General features: G+C 45.4%; 5 protein-coding genes across 5 annotated transcripts; 4 read left to right on the top strand and 1 right to left on the bottom strand.

Annotated features, from left to right (window-relative positions):
* Nucleotides 1-418: 418 nt before the first annotated feature.
* I203_107935 (uncharacterized protein) lies at nucleotides 419-4292 on the top strand (the record flags this gene model as incomplete). The annotated part of the gene is made up of 7 exons (XM_065518289.1): nucleotides 419-660; nucleotides 1074-1356; nucleotides 1464-1676; nucleotides 1738-1836; nucleotides 1897-1993; nucleotides 2043-4067; nucleotides 4123-4292. The coding sequence occupies 7 exons, from the start codon at nucleotides 419-421 to the stop codon at nucleotides 4290-4292; spliced, it is 3129 nt and encodes a 1042-aa protein (XP_065372654.1).
* A 502-nt stretch (nucleotides 4293-4794) lies between these two features.
* I203_107934 (uncharacterized protein) lies at nucleotides 4795-7871 on the top strand (the record flags this gene model as incomplete). Its single annotated transcript, XM_019148115.1, has 11 exons — nucleotides 4795-4824; nucleotides 4883-4928; nucleotides 5025-5114; nucleotides 5197-5678; nucleotides 5780-5885; nucleotides 6017-6327; nucleotides 6425-6992; nucleotides 7089-7178; nucleotides 7261-7357; nucleotides 7449-7732; nucleotides 7816-7871. The coding sequence occupies 11 exons, from the start codon at nucleotides 4795-4797 to the stop codon at nucleotides 7869-7871; spliced, it is 2160 nt and encodes a 719-aa protein (XP_019002348.1).
* A 316-nt stretch (nucleotides 7872-8187) lies between these two features.
* I203_107933 (uncharacterized protein) lies at nucleotides 8188-10039 on the top strand (the record flags this gene model as incomplete). The annotated part of the gene is made up of 6 exons (XM_019148114.1): nucleotides 8188-8232; nucleotides 8358-8429; nucleotides 8513-8629; nucleotides 8743-8847; nucleotides 8928-9104; nucleotides 9239-10039. The coding sequence occupies 6 exons, from the start codon at nucleotides 8188-8190 to the stop codon at nucleotides 10037-10039; spliced, it is 1317 nt and encodes a 438-aa protein (XP_019002347.1).
* Nucleotides 10040-10295: 256 nt separating this feature from the next.
* On the bottom strand, nucleotides 10296-10916 carry I203_107932 (DNA-directed RNA polymerase I, II, and III subunit rpabc5; the record flags this gene model as incomplete). The annotated part of the gene is made up of 6 exons (XM_065518288.1): nucleotides 10296-10315; nucleotides 10377-10409; nucleotides 10469-10506; nucleotides 10650-10673; nucleotides 10744-10835; nucleotides 10914-10916. 6 exons carry the CDS (start codon nucleotides 10914-10916, stop codon nucleotides 10296-10298), a joined length of 210 nt encoding a protein of 69 aa, XP_065372653.1.
* A 406-nt stretch (nucleotides 10917-11322) lies between these two features.
* On the top strand, nucleotides 11323-19638 carry I203_107931 (uncharacterized protein; the record flags this gene model as incomplete). The annotated part of the gene is made up of 24 exons (XM_065518287.1): nucleotides 11323-12012; nucleotides 12069-12431; nucleotides 12488-12925; nucleotides 12993-13263; nucleotides 13321-13601; nucleotides 13673-14074; nucleotides 14125-14495; nucleotides 14545-14644; nucleotides 14716-15046; nucleotides 15110-15193; nucleotides 15249-15353; nucleotides 15412-15604; nucleotides 15663-15816; nucleotides 15876-16376; nucleotides 16469-16626; nucleotides 16696-16826; nucleotides 16883-16971; nucleotides 17022-17115; nucleotides 17177-17422; nucleotides 17501-18114; nucleotides 18218-18511; nucleotides 18595-19067; nucleotides 19133-19297; nucleotides 19389-19638. The coding sequence occupies 24 exons, from the start codon at nucleotides 11323-11325 to the stop codon at nucleotides 19636-19638; spliced, it is 6798 nt and encodes a 2265-aa protein (XP_065372652.1).
* Nucleotides 19639-19797: the final 159 nt, after the last annotated feature.

The following is a 19797-nucleotide window of genomic DNA, read 5'->3' as shown; positions in this document are numbered from 1 at the left end:
CCCCACCATGAACGAGAGTCTCTCAACTTGAAAATCTCGAGTGATTCATTTCATTTCATCTAGCCGATCACTCCGTCGGAAGGGTTACTCCGATGTCCGTTAAATGGGTGTGTCATGTAAGATTGCCATTTTATTTTCATTTTATCCTTTGGGCTGTGCACATGAGTGAGTGTCAAGTAACGCGTCACTGCAGAGTGTCACTCTAAAACTGAAATCAACAAACATCCACAATCATCACATACCTCATACCTCATATCCCATATCACATTGCCACCATCACAACACAACTCAAACTTCACACAGCAAGCAACGATTGATCATAACGAAGACAGAGAGTGAACTCATCTTACTCTTTACGATCAACGGCCCAACGATTGATATCACTGTTGACGAATAAAGAGAAAGATAACGAACCACAATGGCCCAACCACCTCCCCCCGAGCCAAAACGATCCGAATCGAGTACTTCCTTGTCACGGTTATATCATGGTACGGGGAGTAACACAAACAATGGTATTAATGAAGAAGAATTGAATGATCCAAAGATGGATTATTGTAATAGTTTTTGGGGACAGGGGGATAGAGGGTATGAGGTGATTATGGCTAGGTTGAGGGGGGCGGGGAGGACGGTGGAGGAGCTGAGGGGGTTTTGGAGGGAGAGGTGAGTGACACCTTCACGGCAGTGAAGGGGTTTACTCTTGCTACGGCAGTCTGGGTTGGGATGGGGGCGGTGTTTATACTGGTAGTGAAGGGGTTTACTCTTGCTACGGCAGTTCGGGGTGGGATGGGGGCGGTGTTTACACTGGTAGCTTGGGGTGGGATGGGGGAATATATGATATGATATATGATATATGATATATGATATATGACAATATATCATATCATATAATCATATTGTATATCATATTACGTATGGTATATGATTTATGATAGAATTCATCGAGTACCCCATATATCCCATCCCATCCCTCTTCCCACATCTACCGTCTTCCACTCCATACATTACTCCCCGTGATATGATACCTCGTACCATACACTCTCACAACACCGCTGACACCCCACTCATCCCCACAGAGCATCAATCGAAGAAGACTATGCGAAACGACTACACAAACTATCCAGATACACTCTAGGCAAAGACGAAATAGGTGATCTGGCAGATTCGCTGCAGCACCTACTCACCGAAACCGCTTCTCAAGGTGCTTATCACGCTTCGTTGGGTAACGAAATTCGACAGACGGTCGAACAGCCCACAGCGGAGTTGTTATCACGGTTGAGTAACCTGAAAAAAGGATTACAAGCTAGTATTGAGAAGGCTCATAAGACCAAAGGGTTGCAGGAACAGCATGTGCAGAAGGTGAGTGATCAGCTCTCGTTGACTTCCCTCATTGACCCCTTCCAACGTACATCTATACAAATCTCCGTCAGAGATGATCAGCTCACTGCCTTATACTACACCTCTAGGCCCGCGAGAGGTACGAGCAGGATTGCCTCAAGCTCAACTCCTACACCGCTCAGTCCTCTCTCACCCAAGGCAAGGAACTTGAAAAACTTCACACCAAATTAGACAGAGTCAGACAGACAATCGGTGCGAACGAACAGGATTTCAGGCAATTTGTCAGAATTTTGGAGCAGACCCAGGCAAGATGGGAGAGCGAATGGAAGGGTTTCTGTGATGTGAGCTCAGTCGACAAATATTCTACTGTTTTCTGTGAGCTGACTCGTCTCGCTCTTGTAGCACGTCCAAGATATAGAGGAAGATCGTTTAGCCGTCACGAAAGATCTTGTCTGGGTCTACGCCAATGCAGTGTCTCAAGTTTGTGTAGAGGATGATAGCGTGAGCATTTATCCCTCTATTCCTACCGAGCGCACTCAGCTCATACTTCTCATCCCGTAGTCATGCGAGCGTATTCGAGAGAAGCTCGAACAATTCGAACCTCAGAATGACATGCTCAACTTCGTAAAAGGATGGGGAACAGGCGATATGATTCCTGGTAAGTATCTCCTTCCTCGATCTCCGACCGATAGCTGACCCCCTTACAGACCCACCTCGATTCATCAACTACAACGCAGGCGAATCTTACCCTACCCAACCGACCTTTCACGTTTCTCACTTCCAGCGCATATCAGCTAGGCCACCGATGCAACCCTCCATGGCTTCCCAACAGGCTTCCGCCCAACTTGAACCTGAACCTGAGCAGCCTCAAGAGCTCGAACCAGAGATTCCCCAAGCTAATGGCCACGACGTCAAAGACATCAATGGTGTCACGGATAGTCTTCAACGTACAACTCTCAATGACGCACCGCCCTCATCTGCTCGATCCGCACCCGCACCTGACACCCAAAAGAAAACACCATTTGGTGGAATCGCTCTCCCTGGTCTAGCAAGTGCTACCTCCCCACCACCTCAGGAGGAAACATCCAAATTCTCATCTATGCCTCCTCCACCTACGCCACCAACCATGTCCATGCCTGAGCCACGCATCCCATCCAGACAGAGCAACCACAGTCCTGCGCCTCGTAATGTCAATAACGAAGAAGATCCGATGGCCAAAGCTCTGGCGGATCTCAGACGCGAGCCTCCACCTCCAGGCAGTGTCAGAAGGAACACCTCTCATCGCCGGCCAGAGTCCGTCGTTTCTGCTTCAGGATCAACGAGAGGGAGTCAATATGGACATGGGATCAAATCGCCCAACTCACCTGGGCCTAACAGGATGTCGTACCAACAACATATGTCTCCTGCTCAATCTCGCGGATCAGTCGATATGACTCTGTCGCCGCCTCAACCTGGTCATACAGCAGCAGCACTAGCCAAATCAATGGAAGAGTTCCGTCAACAATCCTCACGAGGCCCTGATCCGAAAAGACAATCTGTCAACTATTCGAACTTTGCTGATGACATCGTTGGAGCTCATCCTACTTCTCGACCTTCATCTCCTTCTGTCGCCCCTAGAGCCCCATCACCTGCGATGATGCAACCGCCTATTCAGCCTGCTACCCATATCGCTGATGAAGTCTTGTCGCAATACCACCAAGCTTTCCCCGGAGAGAGGCAGGAAAGATCGAGATCTAGAGCAGGCTCAGTGATCTCTTCGCATTCCCGAGCTGGATCTTTCGTCGAGCAACAACAACAGCAACCTCCACCTGTCTCACCAGGTAGAGAAGCATTTGCGGGCATCGGTGCAGGTGGAGGAAGAAGTCCAAGCCCCCAGCCACCCACTTTCCGATCGCCCTCACCTAGTCCGATGATGTCTCAGGGATCGCTTGGTCCTCAGAATTTGGGTATCAGCTTGGATGCGAAAGGTGGTGTAGCGCAAGATACAATGGCTGAAGCGTACAGGAGACAATTTGAGCAGCAACAACAACAGCAACAGCGACAAGGTCCACCTACTCAGCAGATGTCGAGCTATCCAGGTCAACGAAACAGTCAATATGGTGCACCTCAGCAACAGCAACAACAGCCATATGGGCAACAAGGAGGATTCAACGCACAAGCACAAGATCAGAGAGGTTCGATGTATGGTGCACCAAAATCACCTGTTGCTACCGGTCAACCTCCTGTAGCTGGTAATCGACCTACATCGGGATACGGCCAGAATCAATCATCGCAATACGGTGGTCCTTCACCGTCTGGACCAGGGTATAGTCAATCGCAGCAACCCCCTCAACCAGCCTATAACGCTTATCCATCTCAACAACAACAATCACAGCAGCAATATCCAGGCCAAGCATATGGTCAACAACAGCCACAGCAACCCCCTCAACCGGCTTACAACCAACATCCCTCACCTACGCCTCAGTCGCAATATCCCGTGGCTAATGGGTATCAATCTCAATCGTATGGTGCACAGGGATACCAATCTTCACCTTCTGTCAACCAATATGCAAGATCAGCAAGTCCTGCTCCCGCCCAGCAACAGCAACAATATGGATATAATAGAGGACCATCACCTCAACCTCAATATGCAGGTAGAGCAGGACAGAGTCCTAGTCCTCAGCCCAATCAACCACCAAGTAACGCCGCGCCGACTGGTCAATGGAGCACGACTGGATTACCTGTGTTGTTCTGTAAGTTCGCTTATGTGTCACCTGTTGTTTTACGCTGATGGTATTGCATCTATAGATGTCAAAGCGCTTTACGATTACGCTGCTCAGTCATCTGCAGAATTCGATTTCCAAGCTGGCGATATCATCGCTGTGACTTCCACTCCGGAGGATGGATGGTGGTCTGGTGAATTGCTGGATGAAGCTAGAAGGATACCTGGTAGAACTGATTTCCCAAGTAATTTGTGAGTGATGGTTTTCGCTCTGATCAGTCAGAAATTAAGCTGACTAAGAATGGCGGGATTCCATAGCGTTTGTTTATTTTGATCTACCAGGAATGACTGGTCTGCCAAAGGAGAGACGTGTGCTGGCTTTAGGTGATTATTAGGAAGAAAGATGATAATAATAATGAACATGTGATTTCACCTTTTTATGATTCTAGGAATTTCATGCATGATACCTCTTTTCCCCCTACTTGCGTGGTTGTTTTTCATGGATAACAAAGATGATGATGAATGAAAGGATGAATCGAGGCAAGCAAAGGAAAGGAAAGGATCGACCTGACTGACCTCCACCTTTGAACAAGTGAACAATGATCCTACGCGTAGCGGTGGCAGCGAGAATGACGGAATGAAGCAACCTGATGGATGCACCATGATTATTGTTGATGAGGATTGATCATTATTGTTTCTTGTGAACCTGATACCACATCTACATATCGGACATCTGATCTTACAGTGACTTATTCAAAATGGACGAAGAAGCTGATCTCGCTTTGCTGGTGGGTCATTCGCTATTATATCAGACTGTTGTTGACATGGATTGAACTCCGTTCATAGGATCAACATTTGCTCAAGACGAATCTACTCTCTCAGCGAATGACCAGTAAGTATTTGACTGCTAATGAAAAGCAGAAGAAGATATACGATGAGAGGGCAAACATCGAAGTTGGAACTGATGTTTCATTATATACGCTACTAGATATACTTGGTCAGTTGGATAATAGATTATCGAGGTTAGACAAAACAATAGCTCCCCTGGGATTACAACCTCTCACAAGGAAAGATGCCAGTGAGTCATGCAGTATCCAACACCAACTGAAAATACACATATACTGTTGACTCACTGGATTGTTATGTATGTAATGTCGTAGACATCGAAGCGATCTTGTCACATCTTGAAGGTGGTAACAAACCTTCCACTTCCAACTCTATCTCCAATGGTAAAACCTCATCAAATGGACCAATTCGACCCGCACGTTCAATACCTATCCCATCCCCATCATCAATAACGACATCTAATATCGTCACTCCCACTTCAGCCAATGGTCCTGCACCCATCTCAACCAAGACCTCTTCAGCAGCTTCGTCGCCTATCGCAGGATATTCATTGGGTAATCCAATAATAACCAATCTCAAATCTAGTGCCAAACAATTATCTCCAATACAATCTGCTGCTCCATCTGCTACTGCCTCTCCTGCAGATGAGACTGCGCTCCTGACGAGGGGTCCAGATATAATGGCTTTGGGAGAGTACTTTACCGCTATGGATGGCGTGATATTGGATTTGGATAGGATGTATAAGGGCTTGATGGAAGGTAGAGGAGGAGCGAGAGAAGCTGGTGTAAAGGACTTGGTAAGTATTGTCTTGATCCTATTTGATGATCATTGATGTCAATGTGATTTTATCTTTGGGTTGTGGAATGCTGATATAATTATTGGGCTGGGCGTGTATAGAGTAATCTAGTCGAAATTGGGTTTTCCGGGATGACACAGCTGTTTATGAAGATATCGAAAGATGGGATGGGCAAAGTCGTAGACGCTGAAGCGTTGTTGAGTAATGGTGAGTTCGTAGGTACTCGCATCCCGATCTAGGATCCAAGGTTAGATACCGTCGACAGACCACCTGTACCCTTGTATTTGTGTCGGGGTTGTAGTGGACAACACCGGACTGACGGAATTGCTGGATGATAGGTCCGCCAACACCACCGAATTACTTCTCGCCGCTATCAACCTTACATCCCTTAATAAACAAAATCACGTCGACTCTATACCCTCCTTCGAACGCATCTACACCCAAAACTTTATCAATTATTCAACCGATATGGGACCAGACGATAAATACATTCGCCGAAATGAGAGGTGAATGGATGTGTAGATGTCTGAGTGGGCTGATAACCAAGGTCGAAGAAGCGGATGAAGGCGGGATATGGGCTGATGGGAGGGGTAGGGAGAAGGTCAAGGGGTTGACAGGATTATGGGAAGGCTTGTTGAGTCTCGTTGAGGTTAGTTCAGTCACTGCGATACAATGGTATCCCTTTTGATCACCATAGTGTAAATAATTTGCTAACGAACAGGATATCTGGCTGATTTGTTCTGCAGGCTGAAACCCTTCTCATCACCACACTCTTCCCTACTCATCCTCCTTCGACACTCCTTCTCCGCACGCTCTCATCACCTATCGAAATCTTGCTCAGGATCCTTCAACCCACCATCAATTCAATCAAGAAATCATTATCGTCTCAGACATTCATCGCCCTAGACTTGTACACGTCATTATCGTCAATCCAACAATCATGGGAAAACATCTTAACGAAATGTCTAAATATGACGCAAACCTCTTTATCTATTATGGAAGTTAAAGAGGTTCTGACAGTATTGAATCAACCTGTATCGACATTGAGATCATTATGTTTAAGATCTTTCCCCGAATTTTTAGTGGATATACGGACGACCCGTATCGATTCTACTCTGACTTCGTCAATAGCTGATATAACGTATTCGACCTTAAGTTACTTGGAACAATTACAATTACCGGAATTTGAAAAGACAGTTGAAGGTTTGTTGGGCAAGTCGCATTCTGAAAGAAGTTGGTTAATGGGTCAGAAGGATGCGCCGTCGCCTGCCAGAAATGCTGGTGAGGAAGGTGGTACGGTCAATTTATTTGTTGGTGAGTCTGATCTACCTCCAATACATCTGGCTAATACTTTGAATTGTTCCCCTCATATATCTTTATTTATGCTGATTTGCCTGCCCATCTGATTAGCCGATGTCCTTGGTACCCTCCTCATACACCTCGATGCGAGATCAAGGGCGATGCGTAAACCGATAGGTCAAGCTTTCTTACTGAATAATCGTGGGTGATTCCACCATTTTATGGACTTCTATAAACCTTTGCACCGGGGATGTTAATGTTCTTTTTTTGGGTGGAATTGCAGTATCGCATATACGGAATACCACGTCCTCCTTCCATTCTGATATTATAGGACCTGGAGCAGAAGATATGTTAAATAAGGCATTTAGAGATGCCAAGAGGTGAGTCTGAACTTACTAATTGGCTAGCCTGAATGTGATTTCCTATGTATATGATAAGAAGTATGCTAATTGGATGTTTTCTATGCTATAGCCAATACTTGTCAGAATTCCATTCGCTTGTAAATCTCCTAACGACTACCCATTCCACACCGCGATTCGGTGTTCCAGTTCCTCAAGGAGAGAGACATCATCTGAAAGAATCTGCTACTCAATTTTTCGATAGATTATCTGAACTTGAATCGGTCATTCTGCAATATCCCTTAAACAGGCAGGATCCGGATATGAGGGATAGGATCGCTAGGGAGGTGGAAAATATCGTTAGAGGTGGGTATGAGGTGTTTTGGGGGAGATGTGCAGGTAAAGGTATTGAAAAGTGTGAGTTTGACGTCTTCTGTGCATCTCAATCTTTTATGATCATTTTCGTTCCTTCATTGACGTTGAACTGATGATGTAAACAGATCTGCGAGGATCACCGGATGATATCACCCGAAGAATTCAGGCTATGTTTAGGTAGATAGGGATAGAGTGGTTAGTATCTACGAGTTATTTATTTACACATACATGGATAAGGGGATGTTATACTCTGCACTATGCTGTGCTATGCTTGGAAGGGAAAGTGACTGTGACTGAATAGATGTTCTCGATTATGTTGTACAAAAATGACGATTGAATGTATGGATTATATATATATGATACGAAGTGGACAATGGCCGGTTAAGAACGTCAACACGTATGCGGCTAATAAGTTACTCATTGATGATATTTCAACATTATATCATTATATCTTCCTTGAATCGAGATCGTCCGGGAGTCAATCGCGGTACTGCACGATGTCGGAAATAGACATTGAGAATCTAGCTTATGTCGATATACAGGTGAGTGAGTGAACACTTCCGACTGACTGCTGGCCAATCTGGCACAAGAGCGGTCACATGTTTGACAGGTCAACGAAGAGTCGCTCAAGATGCTGAAATTGTTACCCGTTATATTGTTCATCTAGCACGATGCTCTAGCTGTATTTGACGATATAGAACAAGGGGTGGTCCTATCTGAAGATATCTGGGTATTAGGTGTGAGTCTGCATCCCAGAATACATACAGAATATCTGAAATGCGTAGAAATATCGGTTGATGCTGAGAGGGGTGGTCTGAATAGTACAAAGCGGGCGAATCTTCCGTACATGGTAAAGCGAAGATTACATTTAGAGAGGGTGGTGGATCGGATATAACATCCAGGGAAGGTGTGAAGGTTGAAAGGTCTACATCGTCAAAGGTGAGTCTGAGTTTGCATTTGCGCAAGCCTCAGCCTCGAACGTCAAGATTTATCTTATGAAACGGTAGGAAGAAGTGAGATTTCATCTGATCTGATGATGTATCTTGGTTTAGACCAACTTTAACGTTTCTATACCGAAATTGAACATCGACACGCGTACAGTCAAGTATCCAAAACATATCATTCATCCACCCTATAAGAAGTCATCAAATTTGGATGTAAGTTGAATTATCACCATCTATCCTCAAATTGTTCTCTTCACTGCCGAAATTGATCAAGTTGTCATACTACTGTGCAGGCTCCACTTCACATCAACTCACTTTCACTCAACCCTAAATCACCTCATGTAGTGATAGGTGGACCGGATGGGTACTGTGTGATCTTACCTACTTCACTTAACAGTACGGAGAAAGAGGTACAGCTTAAAGGGCATGTAGGAGATGTGAGGGATGTAAAGTGGTTCCCTAGTGGAGAGGTGAGTTCAGTCCAAATGAAACCAATCCGATTTAATCACTGTTCTTTTTTCAGTATTGAAAAGACATGTGTTTTAATTAATCTCATTGGGGTACATGACCATTTGTACTGATACACTATATGATTGACTCATAGGTGATTTTAACGGCTTCTTCAGATTTGTCAATAAGGATATACGGTCGAGAAGGTATAAACCCCCGTATACTCTGTGGACATACTCGAGCAATCACTTCGACTTGTATATTAGGAGTGGGTAAACAGATCTTATCGGCAAGTAAAGATGGTACGATCCGTTTATGGGATATAGGCAAGGGAGAAGAAGTTAAGAGATGGTTGATAGGTTTGGAAAGTAGGATGACCATCGAAGGGATGATCGTCATTGAGGATCCTCAGTCATTGCAGTCGTTAGGGTTAGGTCCGGAAGAGGGAGGAGAAAGAGTGATGATTTTGAATGTACAGGAAGGAATTTGGATTCAACCTTTCTCTTCGACCGAAAAAGGAAGTGGATGGTTTATCAGAAATGATTTGAATAGTCAATTGATATCGATGGATCAGAGAGAAGGTGTAGTCGTCCTGGGATATATGAATGGGGTCATTGAAATTATAGATCTGGTTAGATTACGAAAACCTTCGACTACAAAAGAAGAAGGAAAAGTGGGTGTGGGCAGGATAAAAAGGATAAAGAGAAATGAATCTCCAATATACAGCTTGTACCTCACGTCAACATCAACAGGAGGTAACCATGAGGTGTATCTGTATGTGGGTACTTCATCTGGATTACCTTGTTTGCTTGGTATAACAATACGAGAAGATCGATTTGAAGTAGAGACGAAAGAGGAATTGGCAGGTTGGGAAGCGACAGGCATTGAATGTTGGGGTAAGGTAGGGGATAATGTGTGGTGTGCGGGAGGTGAAGGTGGTTTGAGAAGGTATTGAAGTGGATTATATGGTTGGTAGAGCTCGATGTTATGATCATTTATACCATGTTATATCATGTAGAGGTCAATTGACATTATGTCACTCAAATCCAATTGGTCACACCAACTCGATACTGTTTATCCGTAACGCATCAATCCAGTCCGGAGTGGATGATAATAGTCACATCATGTTGTACAAGGTATATAGAAATCTAAATCTTATCGCCGAAGACCAAGGTATAGGAAGAGAAGTTGAGATGAATGAGGTGTCGGGATTATCGATCTCGTGAGAGTGCTTAAAGGAATCATCAATCAGTCTGGAGATACCAAGCTATCGTAAGGAAAGGACCACTTACGATTGTACATCAACAGCTTCTCGATGAGGTCGACTATGAATACATTGTCAGCTATTGGATTTGCGTGTACCGTAGAGGGGCGGATAGCTCACCATGGGTCAAAACCATTCTTCGACAACAATAACGTTTTCTATATGGGTGTAAGTTGGTCAGTATACCGTTTTCATGATGGCATCTTCATTCCAAGAGCATGCAGTTTAGTACATGGACCTGTTCCAGCTTCTAAAATTTCCTTTTTCTTTCGCAATGTTCATCTAATCAATGTCGACTCACAATTGAAGTCTATCCAACGCATCACTAAGAATCATAGTATCTATCAGCTCTGATCATTTGAGAGACGACGACAATCCGGCAGCTTCAAACTCACCCTTCATCCACCCCAGCAGCTAACAGCTCCAGATAACTGTCCCACAAGTTACCTATCACTTTACCACACGAGAAGCACCTGACGGGGATGATCTATTTGAGGGGAATTAAAGACGTTCCTTGTCAGCTGCGTTCCTGGAGGCAATGAGCCTATTTCAGATATGTATTCACCATTCTGGACGAGGATGAGCGAATGTAGGACTAATGAAGCTGTGGTCGATGATGATGTGATGGACAGTATGCGAGTAAAATGGATTTCCAACCAACGATGATGCTGAAAATCAAAATAATCTCTGTCCACTCTTGCTTACACTTGCTTCGCAAAAGAGGACCGGGAGATCAACGGAACCAAATTGACCACCGCTCTCTCACAAAATCCACGTCATGCTGTTTTCTGTAACCACGTGATTATCACCAGTTGGGTATCTACGTCAACATTCTCGTCCAGTATACGAGTACAAATCATACGCGTCCGTGTCCAAGCTCATCGTGTAATAATTAATAATACTTTTTCCCTTCCCAATGATGGATATCTACCCCATTGGCTCTATAATATCTTGATTCCGACTCACGCAGGAACATGCCACCTGCCAAAGCCAAGCCTGCGGCTTCAACACCGAAAGCAGCGCCTGCCGCCCCGAGGAAGACACGAGCGACAAGAACAGCGACAAAGCAGGATACAGATGCAGATGACTTGGTTGAGGGATTGGGTAAACTGCAGTTGGGTCAACCTTCTCAGCCCGTCAGACGGACGGTCAAAACAACGGCACAACCATCATCGACGACTAGCACTTCGTCCAAACCCACTATCACAGCTAGGAAGACCACTACCACCAGCACAACAACCAAAAAACCTACAGCTTCGACTACTACTACTTCAGCCGTGGGCTCCAACGCAAAGGGTAAATCGAAAGCTACCTCGCTGGAAGATACTTTACCATGGGCACGGCTATCGTCTCCTACCGACTCCAAACCGATGTCAGTCACAGACAGGATCAAAGGAGCTATGCAAGCTGTCAACGAAACGAGCAAATCACTTTCGGCGGCTTCAACCTCTGGATTCAGATATTCGACTTCAATGATGACAGGAAGTGAAAAAGCAGGAAAAGGAGAATGGTCAAATGAGAAAGTTGATACGCTGATAGCGATCTGCAAGAGCGCCATGAGAGTGTTGAGAGAATTTGATGATAAGGGTCAATTGCAAGGGAAAGGTCTTGATGTGGAGAGGAGTTCAAGTGGGATTGTCGTCAAATGCATCGCGATTGGAATGGTGAGCTTGCTTTCGGTGTTTGAGCTACGTAGAAGCACAGCTGATAATGTCATCAGCATTCACAAGCTATGGAATTGGTCATAGCTTCCCGTCCTGCATTACTTCGCCTATATAACCCTCGGCGCATATCCACTCAAACACCCGTAGCATCAACATCAGCCCCACCACGCGGTCAATCAAGCTCGTCGAGATCTACTGGTATAGCTACCTCAAGCGCAACGTCCTCTCGCTCTCATAACACTGGCAAAGATTCTGCGCCAATACCATCAGAAAGCATACCTAAGGAATGGCTTGATATGACTAGACTACCTTCGCCAAAGGAAGTTCCGGAATTAGCAGAATCTTTAAGGAATGTGCTGTTCATGAATTTGATCTCGACCTGGACATGCCTTGTAGCACTTGCCAAGGACATCGATCAAGTAAGTGAAACACCTCATCGTCCGGAGAAGGAACCGATTGGCTGATTAGCATATAGCTGATACCCATCCTGGTTCAACCGAAATCGGATGACGAATACCTCCATCCCCTTACTCTGGCTCTGTCACTCCCCACACCAAGCATATCATTTTACCTTCACACCTTCTACCGCCAAGTCAGCTCTCTGACTATACCACCGACATCCTCCGCATACCTTCATCTGCGGCATCTCGCATTACTAGCAATGTCAATAACCATATCGTCTTCGGTTGATAGCAAGACGACCCCAACCCAATATTGGGACACCGTACATCGCACGATACTCAACTTTATCAAGGGGGATGAGCACAAAGAGAAGCTGAACGAAGCTGCTGAGGCCATCGATGGGATAGTGGAATTTGTAGAGGGCATGGTACGACGGAGAGGAGACACAGGCTGGTTCGAAGGGAAAGGTTGGTTGGGATTGGTGGAAATGTGGATAGGTATAGGAAGAAGGGTAAGTCGGCTACCGTGATGCAAAGGGAAATCAGGGAGTCTTTCAGCTGATGGTGTGACATAATCAGCTTGGAGACTCTGCAATTATCGATAAACCTCTGGCTCTTCTCGCATCATCCACGTCAATCACTAAGTCTCCTTTATCGCCACGTCCTCACACGCCACAAGCTGGACCATCAACTCCTCCCTCTTCTTCGACTATAGCGAGTAAAGCAAACATAACCAAGACGCCCAGCTCAAGAAATGATGCAAGGAAGATCAAGAACCCTGATGCGGAGATAGCTAGGATATGTGGTGATCTTGCCAAGGCAAACTTGGCTATTGATAAGGCTCTGTCTTGTAAGTTGTACCTAAATTGTAAATCTACCGTTGGGCAACGCTGACTTCGTGTTATAGCCAAATCCGCCTCACCTAGTACAATAGAATGCTTGGACTCTGAAGAGCTGCTGACACTCGCTCATTCTATCAACTCCTTGCTTCAAGATGAAGATCTACCAGCAATGGCTGGGAAAGCTTGTAGAGCGTTCGAACGGGTCAGAAGAGGCTGTCTCAAAGTCTTGGAAGCAACGAATGATCCTAAGACCGGAGATCGGTTGAAGGGCGTCACAGAGGGGATACGGGGATGGCTGATCAGTTCCATTGAGTTTTGTGAGATTCTCGTGTATGCCTCAATCGTGGTGAGTGGCACGATTGAGTGGGATCTGACGTTCGAACGATATTTTTTGCTGAATGTCAAGCTTTGCACCAGGGCGATGCTACAATCAGAGATACCATTATTCCGTCCTACATGGATACGATCGTCCAGTATTTCCGTCCACCTCAATCATACACTGCATTCTACCCTTATATGTCTCGAACGCGTGAAATGATGGACAAGACCTCCCAAATTGTGAATGACACGAACAAAGCAGAGTACTTTAGGTATTTATCAACTCTAGCATACAATGCGGCCGGACAAGTCTACCGATCGAATCAGAACGAGCAAGCCGCTGAACTGTGTAAGATGAGTTGCAAATGGACGGCGAAAGCTCTCAGATTGGTGGAAAACACAAGCAAGAAGGATGATAAGAGCTACACGATGATAAGCGATGTGTTCAGTAGAAGGTGGGAACTGTTAGCTGGATGCTATCAGCGTTTAGGGAAAAAGGATGTGAGTGATTATTGCATTTGAGACACAGCAAAGCTGAATAACTTGGACAGGAAATGTTTTCCGCATACTCAAATGTCTTTGCTTCCCAAAGCATTTCCACTCGCTCTCAGATATCCTCTTCATCTTCCACCAAATCGCTCAACGAGGTTTTCGGATCTCTGACGGAATCCAATAACTCCCTTAATCGCTTGGCGAGTGTGATACTTTGGGAACCTGCGACTTACACATCTCACGGACAGGAGCTGATCAAGCTAATGCAAGAGAATTCTTGTCCACCTGCTGCTATTGGGGCTACCGGGGAGAGAATATTGGCATTGCTAGAGGAAGGGGAATGGAAAGATGAGGTAGCGAAGATCAGCTTGGATTTGGGAGATTCTATTTTGAGCGTTTATGGAGAGGATCATCCAATTAGAAGAACTAGGTGAGATATCGATACGCGTTGATCATACGATAGCTTACACTTCGTATAGAGTTCTGGCCAAGATGATGGGTACCATTCTGACCTCGGGTCATCAGATGGATCGATTCCCTTCTTTAGTTGAGGAAGTAACCAAAGCATCGTCTCAATCTGTGAGTGACAAATACCGATTTCACTCACTGATGGTATATCGAAGGAAATACGCTGATATACTGATTTGCAGGAACTTGGCGAGGATACCGGTTTATTACCTTTCAAAGCGGAATACCTATCTTACACGTTGATCCTCAGAGCGATGCAGACCTACCATGCTTCCTCTCATCCGACTTTGGAAGTAATAACAGCGAGTAAAGAAGCGATTGAGAAGCTACAATGTATCATTATACCTCCCACTTCACCTGATCAAGTTGAAGAATCCAAGAAAAAGGTACCTCTAGGAAGAAGTACCACTACTAAAGCTGTTGGTACGAGACCGACTAGAAGCACGACGAGGACAGTCTCGGAACCCAAAAAGCCGGTTGCGAAGAAGGCAGTGACCAAGGCTTCCGCGGCTGGTAAGTATGATATAAGCTTCTCAGCTTGCCCAAAAATAGCTTACATGCTGGATGTACACATAGGTGCCGCTACAAAGGTCAAACGACGGTCGAGTATAGGCACATCCTTGGTCTTCGACGATTTAGCTCGATTGACGAGGTTTCTCGGTGAGAGCAACTCATTTCGACGTCAACATTGGCGGCTGACCTCAAATGATACTAGGGTCGCTTGCTGCTCTGCTCGGACTATTGGGCCATCCATTTCAGCAAATTGAAGCATTGAAACTCCTCAGAGCTTTTCAAAGGAACAGGGATGGTTTGGTGGACGGTAAGTTTTTACCATCCAGCAGTCTGGTAATGCTATCAAAGACTAATAGTTGCTTCAGACTATGTTTTACGATCCGCTCAACTTGCTACGGAATATCAGAAATTGGGTAAAACCTCTCGTGCGGGATTGGTGTTTGCACAAGCTCAAAAGGTCATCGAACATTCTAAAATCTTAGTCTCGCTTAAAGTGAGAGTTGAATTGGGTTTGAGATTCGCTTGTTACCTTGCTTTCAAGGGGGAAGTGACTAGAGCGTGAGTATCTAAACCTTTACTCCAGGGAGGAAGTGGCGTATCTGATGATCTGCGATAGTCAGGAAGTATATGCCGAGGCGGCAGCTTTGGAGCTCGAAAGGGCCGAACTCGATAAAAATGCTAGCTTCAGTCGAAGGGTGATAGATAGATGTGAACAACTAGAAAGGGCTGCATGGGCAAGGAGGGCTGTGGCTGCTATCTATGCTGCTCAAGTAAGATCTCCAAATCTTTTCATCCCATGATATATATCCAGCTAACAATATGATGAAAGGACAACGCAGCAGCAGCTATCATGCATTTATCAGCATCTTTCCGAATATTCTCTCGTGCAGCGGATGCGATTTGTCGAATCACATCTTCTTCCCCCGCGTCACCCAAGTCTACTACAAATACAGATGACCCGTTCGGGGTACCTCTACCGCCCTCTGCGAAACCCAAAATCGACGGCGCCGACGAACCTTCCAAGGATTCCCAGATAGCTCCACCGTCACAAACCACGCACTTCACGGGTAAACATCTACATTCATTTCAATGGCATATAGCCTCATCGCTCCTATCGACTACACTCGATCTATCTAATGCCTTTGCCTATCGGGGCACGGTAAGAGATTGTGAATATTTCCTGCGAATTGCGGGTGGAGTAGCTGGAGCCGTGAAGAGTGATGTTATTTTAGCTAGAGTCGGGGCTAAGGAGGCCGAATTGAATTTCAGGATGAAGAAGTGGGAAGTGGTAGGTGAGAAGCTAGAAGGCGCAGCGAGTGCTCTCAATGCTGTGAGTGAATCCTGGAAATTGAATGTTGTTTATCTTTGTAGCCGCCATACGATGAGGGGATTTGGTAGGCTAATATCAGTGATATTACTCAGATCGAAGGCCCTGATATGATCGATCTGAATGTCCTCAAGGGCAACTTGTACTCCCGAACGGAGATGATCGAAGAAGCTGAACAGGTCTTTCAGAGCACTTCAAAAGAAATTGAAGGATTGGATAGAGTGTTCGTGGCCAATGAAGCTGTGTTGCCTACGTGAGTGTTGATGCTTGTACTTACAATTGTATCGGCTGAGCGAGTTGACCTGTGCATTGTACTCGATAGACCCAGGAAGAATGCGTTGCTCGCTGCTTCCACATCCAGCGTCAGAGCAAGTTTGACAGCTGGCAGACCCACTCAACAGGGTAAAGAACCCTTGTTGCCTTCAGCGCTGAGCCATGTACTCAGACAATACGGTGAGATAGACCCAATTCCATACCTACCGTGACATCTCTGATGAAAACTGTTGTAGCTTGGCTTCTGAAAGAAGCGGGATCCAAAGAAGAGTGTGAAGAGTTATTAAGCCAGATCAAGACTTTACCAGCTTCGACTGAAAACAAGGTACGTCAGTTGCCCATGTCCGAGATAGATCAGCTGATTTTCACCAATAGGCCGAGGAGTTACTGCTTGAGGGTCGAATCGCACTACATGAAGCTTTCAATACATTTAAGACTGATCTTTTTATGAGTTCTCTTACTGAGTCTGGTAAGTCTCCATTCATACCTGACTATTCAATCGGGGTTGTTCCCTGATGACCTTGGAATAGCCGTCGCCATGCCGATGGGCGCGCCTTTGAAACGAGTGGTGGATCGACAATCGACTCGTTTGAGTATGCAACATGTTCTCGCTCGCGCGGAAGATGCCTTCTTGTCCGCCCTCTCACTGGTATCCGGAAGTGGCAAGATCGAAGGTATTCGACAAGCTTGTCTTGCTTTAGCATTATTGAGGACATTCCAAACGTCTCTTGGTCAAGGTAGTGATGAAGTGACAGCATCTGCTGCTGGAATGCTCGGTATGTGACCCAAAACAGATTGCCTTTGGTCAATTTAACATAGCGTGGTGAATTCAGCTAACATACGATGATCCATAGCATCGAGTTCCTCCATAACCCTTCAGCGAGAACTGCTCGAAGCTATCGAATGTAAATTTACAGATATTGTCAACGATGACACGAAATGGCCCAGTCTCCCAACGGATACTATGGACGTGGATGAGCGCCCTCAGATGAATAGCTCTTCCGAAAACGAATCGGAAGATTTGGATGATCATAATGGCCAACTGCGAGAATATTGGGATAAGATCAAGATCAAGTATCTGACCAATTCGATTTTAACCTTAACTTCTGAACCATCGAAAGAATTGAATAATCTTCCACCTGAATGGGCAGTAATTACAATCAACGTCACAGACGATCACAACACAATGTTTATTTCGAGACATCAACGCGATTGCAAGCCTATCGTTTTCTGTTTACCCTTAGACAGACAAGGTAGAAGGGAAGGTGAAGATGATTCGTTGACGTTCGATTCGGCTTTGGCGGAACTGCAAGATATAATTGATTGTAGTAATAATGGTGCCAGGACTGCTAAGAATGTGGTTTCGCGGGAAGAGAAGCTGGCTTGGTGGGAGGAACGATATAGGTTAGACAAGAAGATGAAGGATTTATGTGAGAGTATCGAGTTTGTCTGGCTGGGTGCTTTCAAGGTGAGCCATCAGCCCATTGTTTCGCTTTCTATCCCACAGCATCAATCTCGCAAAAGAGAAAGCTGGTCCGAAAGAAGCTCTAACGTGCCATTGATATATATAGACGATCTTTAGTCCTCGTCTACCTAACTCTTCAGCGATCATCACCGATCTCAAAGAACGTCTGGAGAAGATATTCAATTCGGCTTTATCCTCGACTAGCGGAGGAGGAACAGCCAAAAAGGGATCATCTAAACCCCCGAACAGAGTTGAATTGGACGATGCGTTACTCCAATGCTTCATGAATCTAAGTAGTAAATGCAAAGATGAAGAAGTGGAAGATTTGGTTTACTTCATTTTGGACGTTTATCAGTTCCATGGTGTTCCTGTTGCTTTATCTGAATTGGACATTGATCAGGTGAGTGCATCTATACTTTGTAATCGGCCAGCCACAATGAACCTTATATCGGAATCAGCTGATGACGATTGCATAAATTGCAGATTGCTATCGATGTCAAAGGTGCGCTAGAGAAAATCGAATCTCGAATCGCCCTTTCAAGTTTACGTCCACCCAAGGACGAGCATCTGTTCTTGGCTCTAGACAAAAACTCCCAACCTTTCCCTTGGGAATCTATACCGATTCTGAGAGGTCGACCGATAAGTCGAATACCGTCATTATCATTCTTACTGGATCAGGTCGCCATGGGAAATCATCTACGACCGTCCTTAACTCAACCGACTTTCAACCTTGCTTCCGAATGTTCCTCAAACGGGGCAGTCGATACGAGACGCGCGATCAACTCAAGGAGGACCTTCTATATAGTAAACCCCAGTGGTGATTTGGATAGGACACAACAGCATTTCCAACCTTTCATCGATGAGATGGTCAAAACTGCTGGATGGAAAGGTATAATTGGTAGACCGCCAACTGAATTGGAGATGGCTGCTGCGTTGAAAGATTATGATCTGGTTTTGTCAGTGGCAAGACTTTCCATGTGCTATGTTCACTTGATGGTATGCTGATGATCCTGGCACACAGATACTTCGGTCACGGTGGTGCTGAACAATACATCCGGTCACACAAGATCAGACACCTGCCCCAATGCGCGACTACGATGTTATGGGGATGTTCATCCGGTCATCTGAAAGAGCAGGGTGATTTGGATAGGACGGGGACAGCTTGGAATTATATGGTTGGAGGATGGTGAGTGATATATGCCTTACCTTTTATATGACGACCGACCTTCGATTAGGTGATGGATTTAAAGGCTGATCAATGAATATTTTGCATGCAGCCCATCACTCACAGCCAATCTATGGGACGTGACCGACAAAGATATCGACAGATTATCATCTCATGTCTTGAAATCATTACACCTCGATTCAGCTCATCAACCAGAGTCCAAATCACGCTCAAACACCTTATTGCCTTTATCGGAACTATCAACCGTGGCTGCTGTCAATGCCGCAAGGGATGAATGCAAACTCAAGTATCTGACGGGTGCGGCACCGGTAGTTTATGGGTTACCTGTTTGGTTGCATTAGGCATGAGTCATGTTAGGCTTGGGATGGTACAATTTGATGCATAAACTTTCACTTAAGAGATTTTCCGCGCCCATATTCGTATGATGATCAGGATCTGTCAGTATCAAAAGTCCATGGCCTGCGATGACACGCTACCTGTTTCACCAACCTTTATGAGTA

This window comes from Kwoniella mangroviensis, chromosome 3, assembly GCF_000507465.2.
Source record: "Kwoniella mangroviensis CBS 8507 chromosome 3, whole genome shotgun sequence".
NCBI classification, from domain to species: Eukaryota; Fungi; Basidiomycota; class Tremellomycetes; order Tremellales; family Cryptococcaceae; genus Kwoniella; species Kwoniella mangrovensis.
This window is presented reverse-complemented; position numbering and strand designations above follow the sequence as displayed.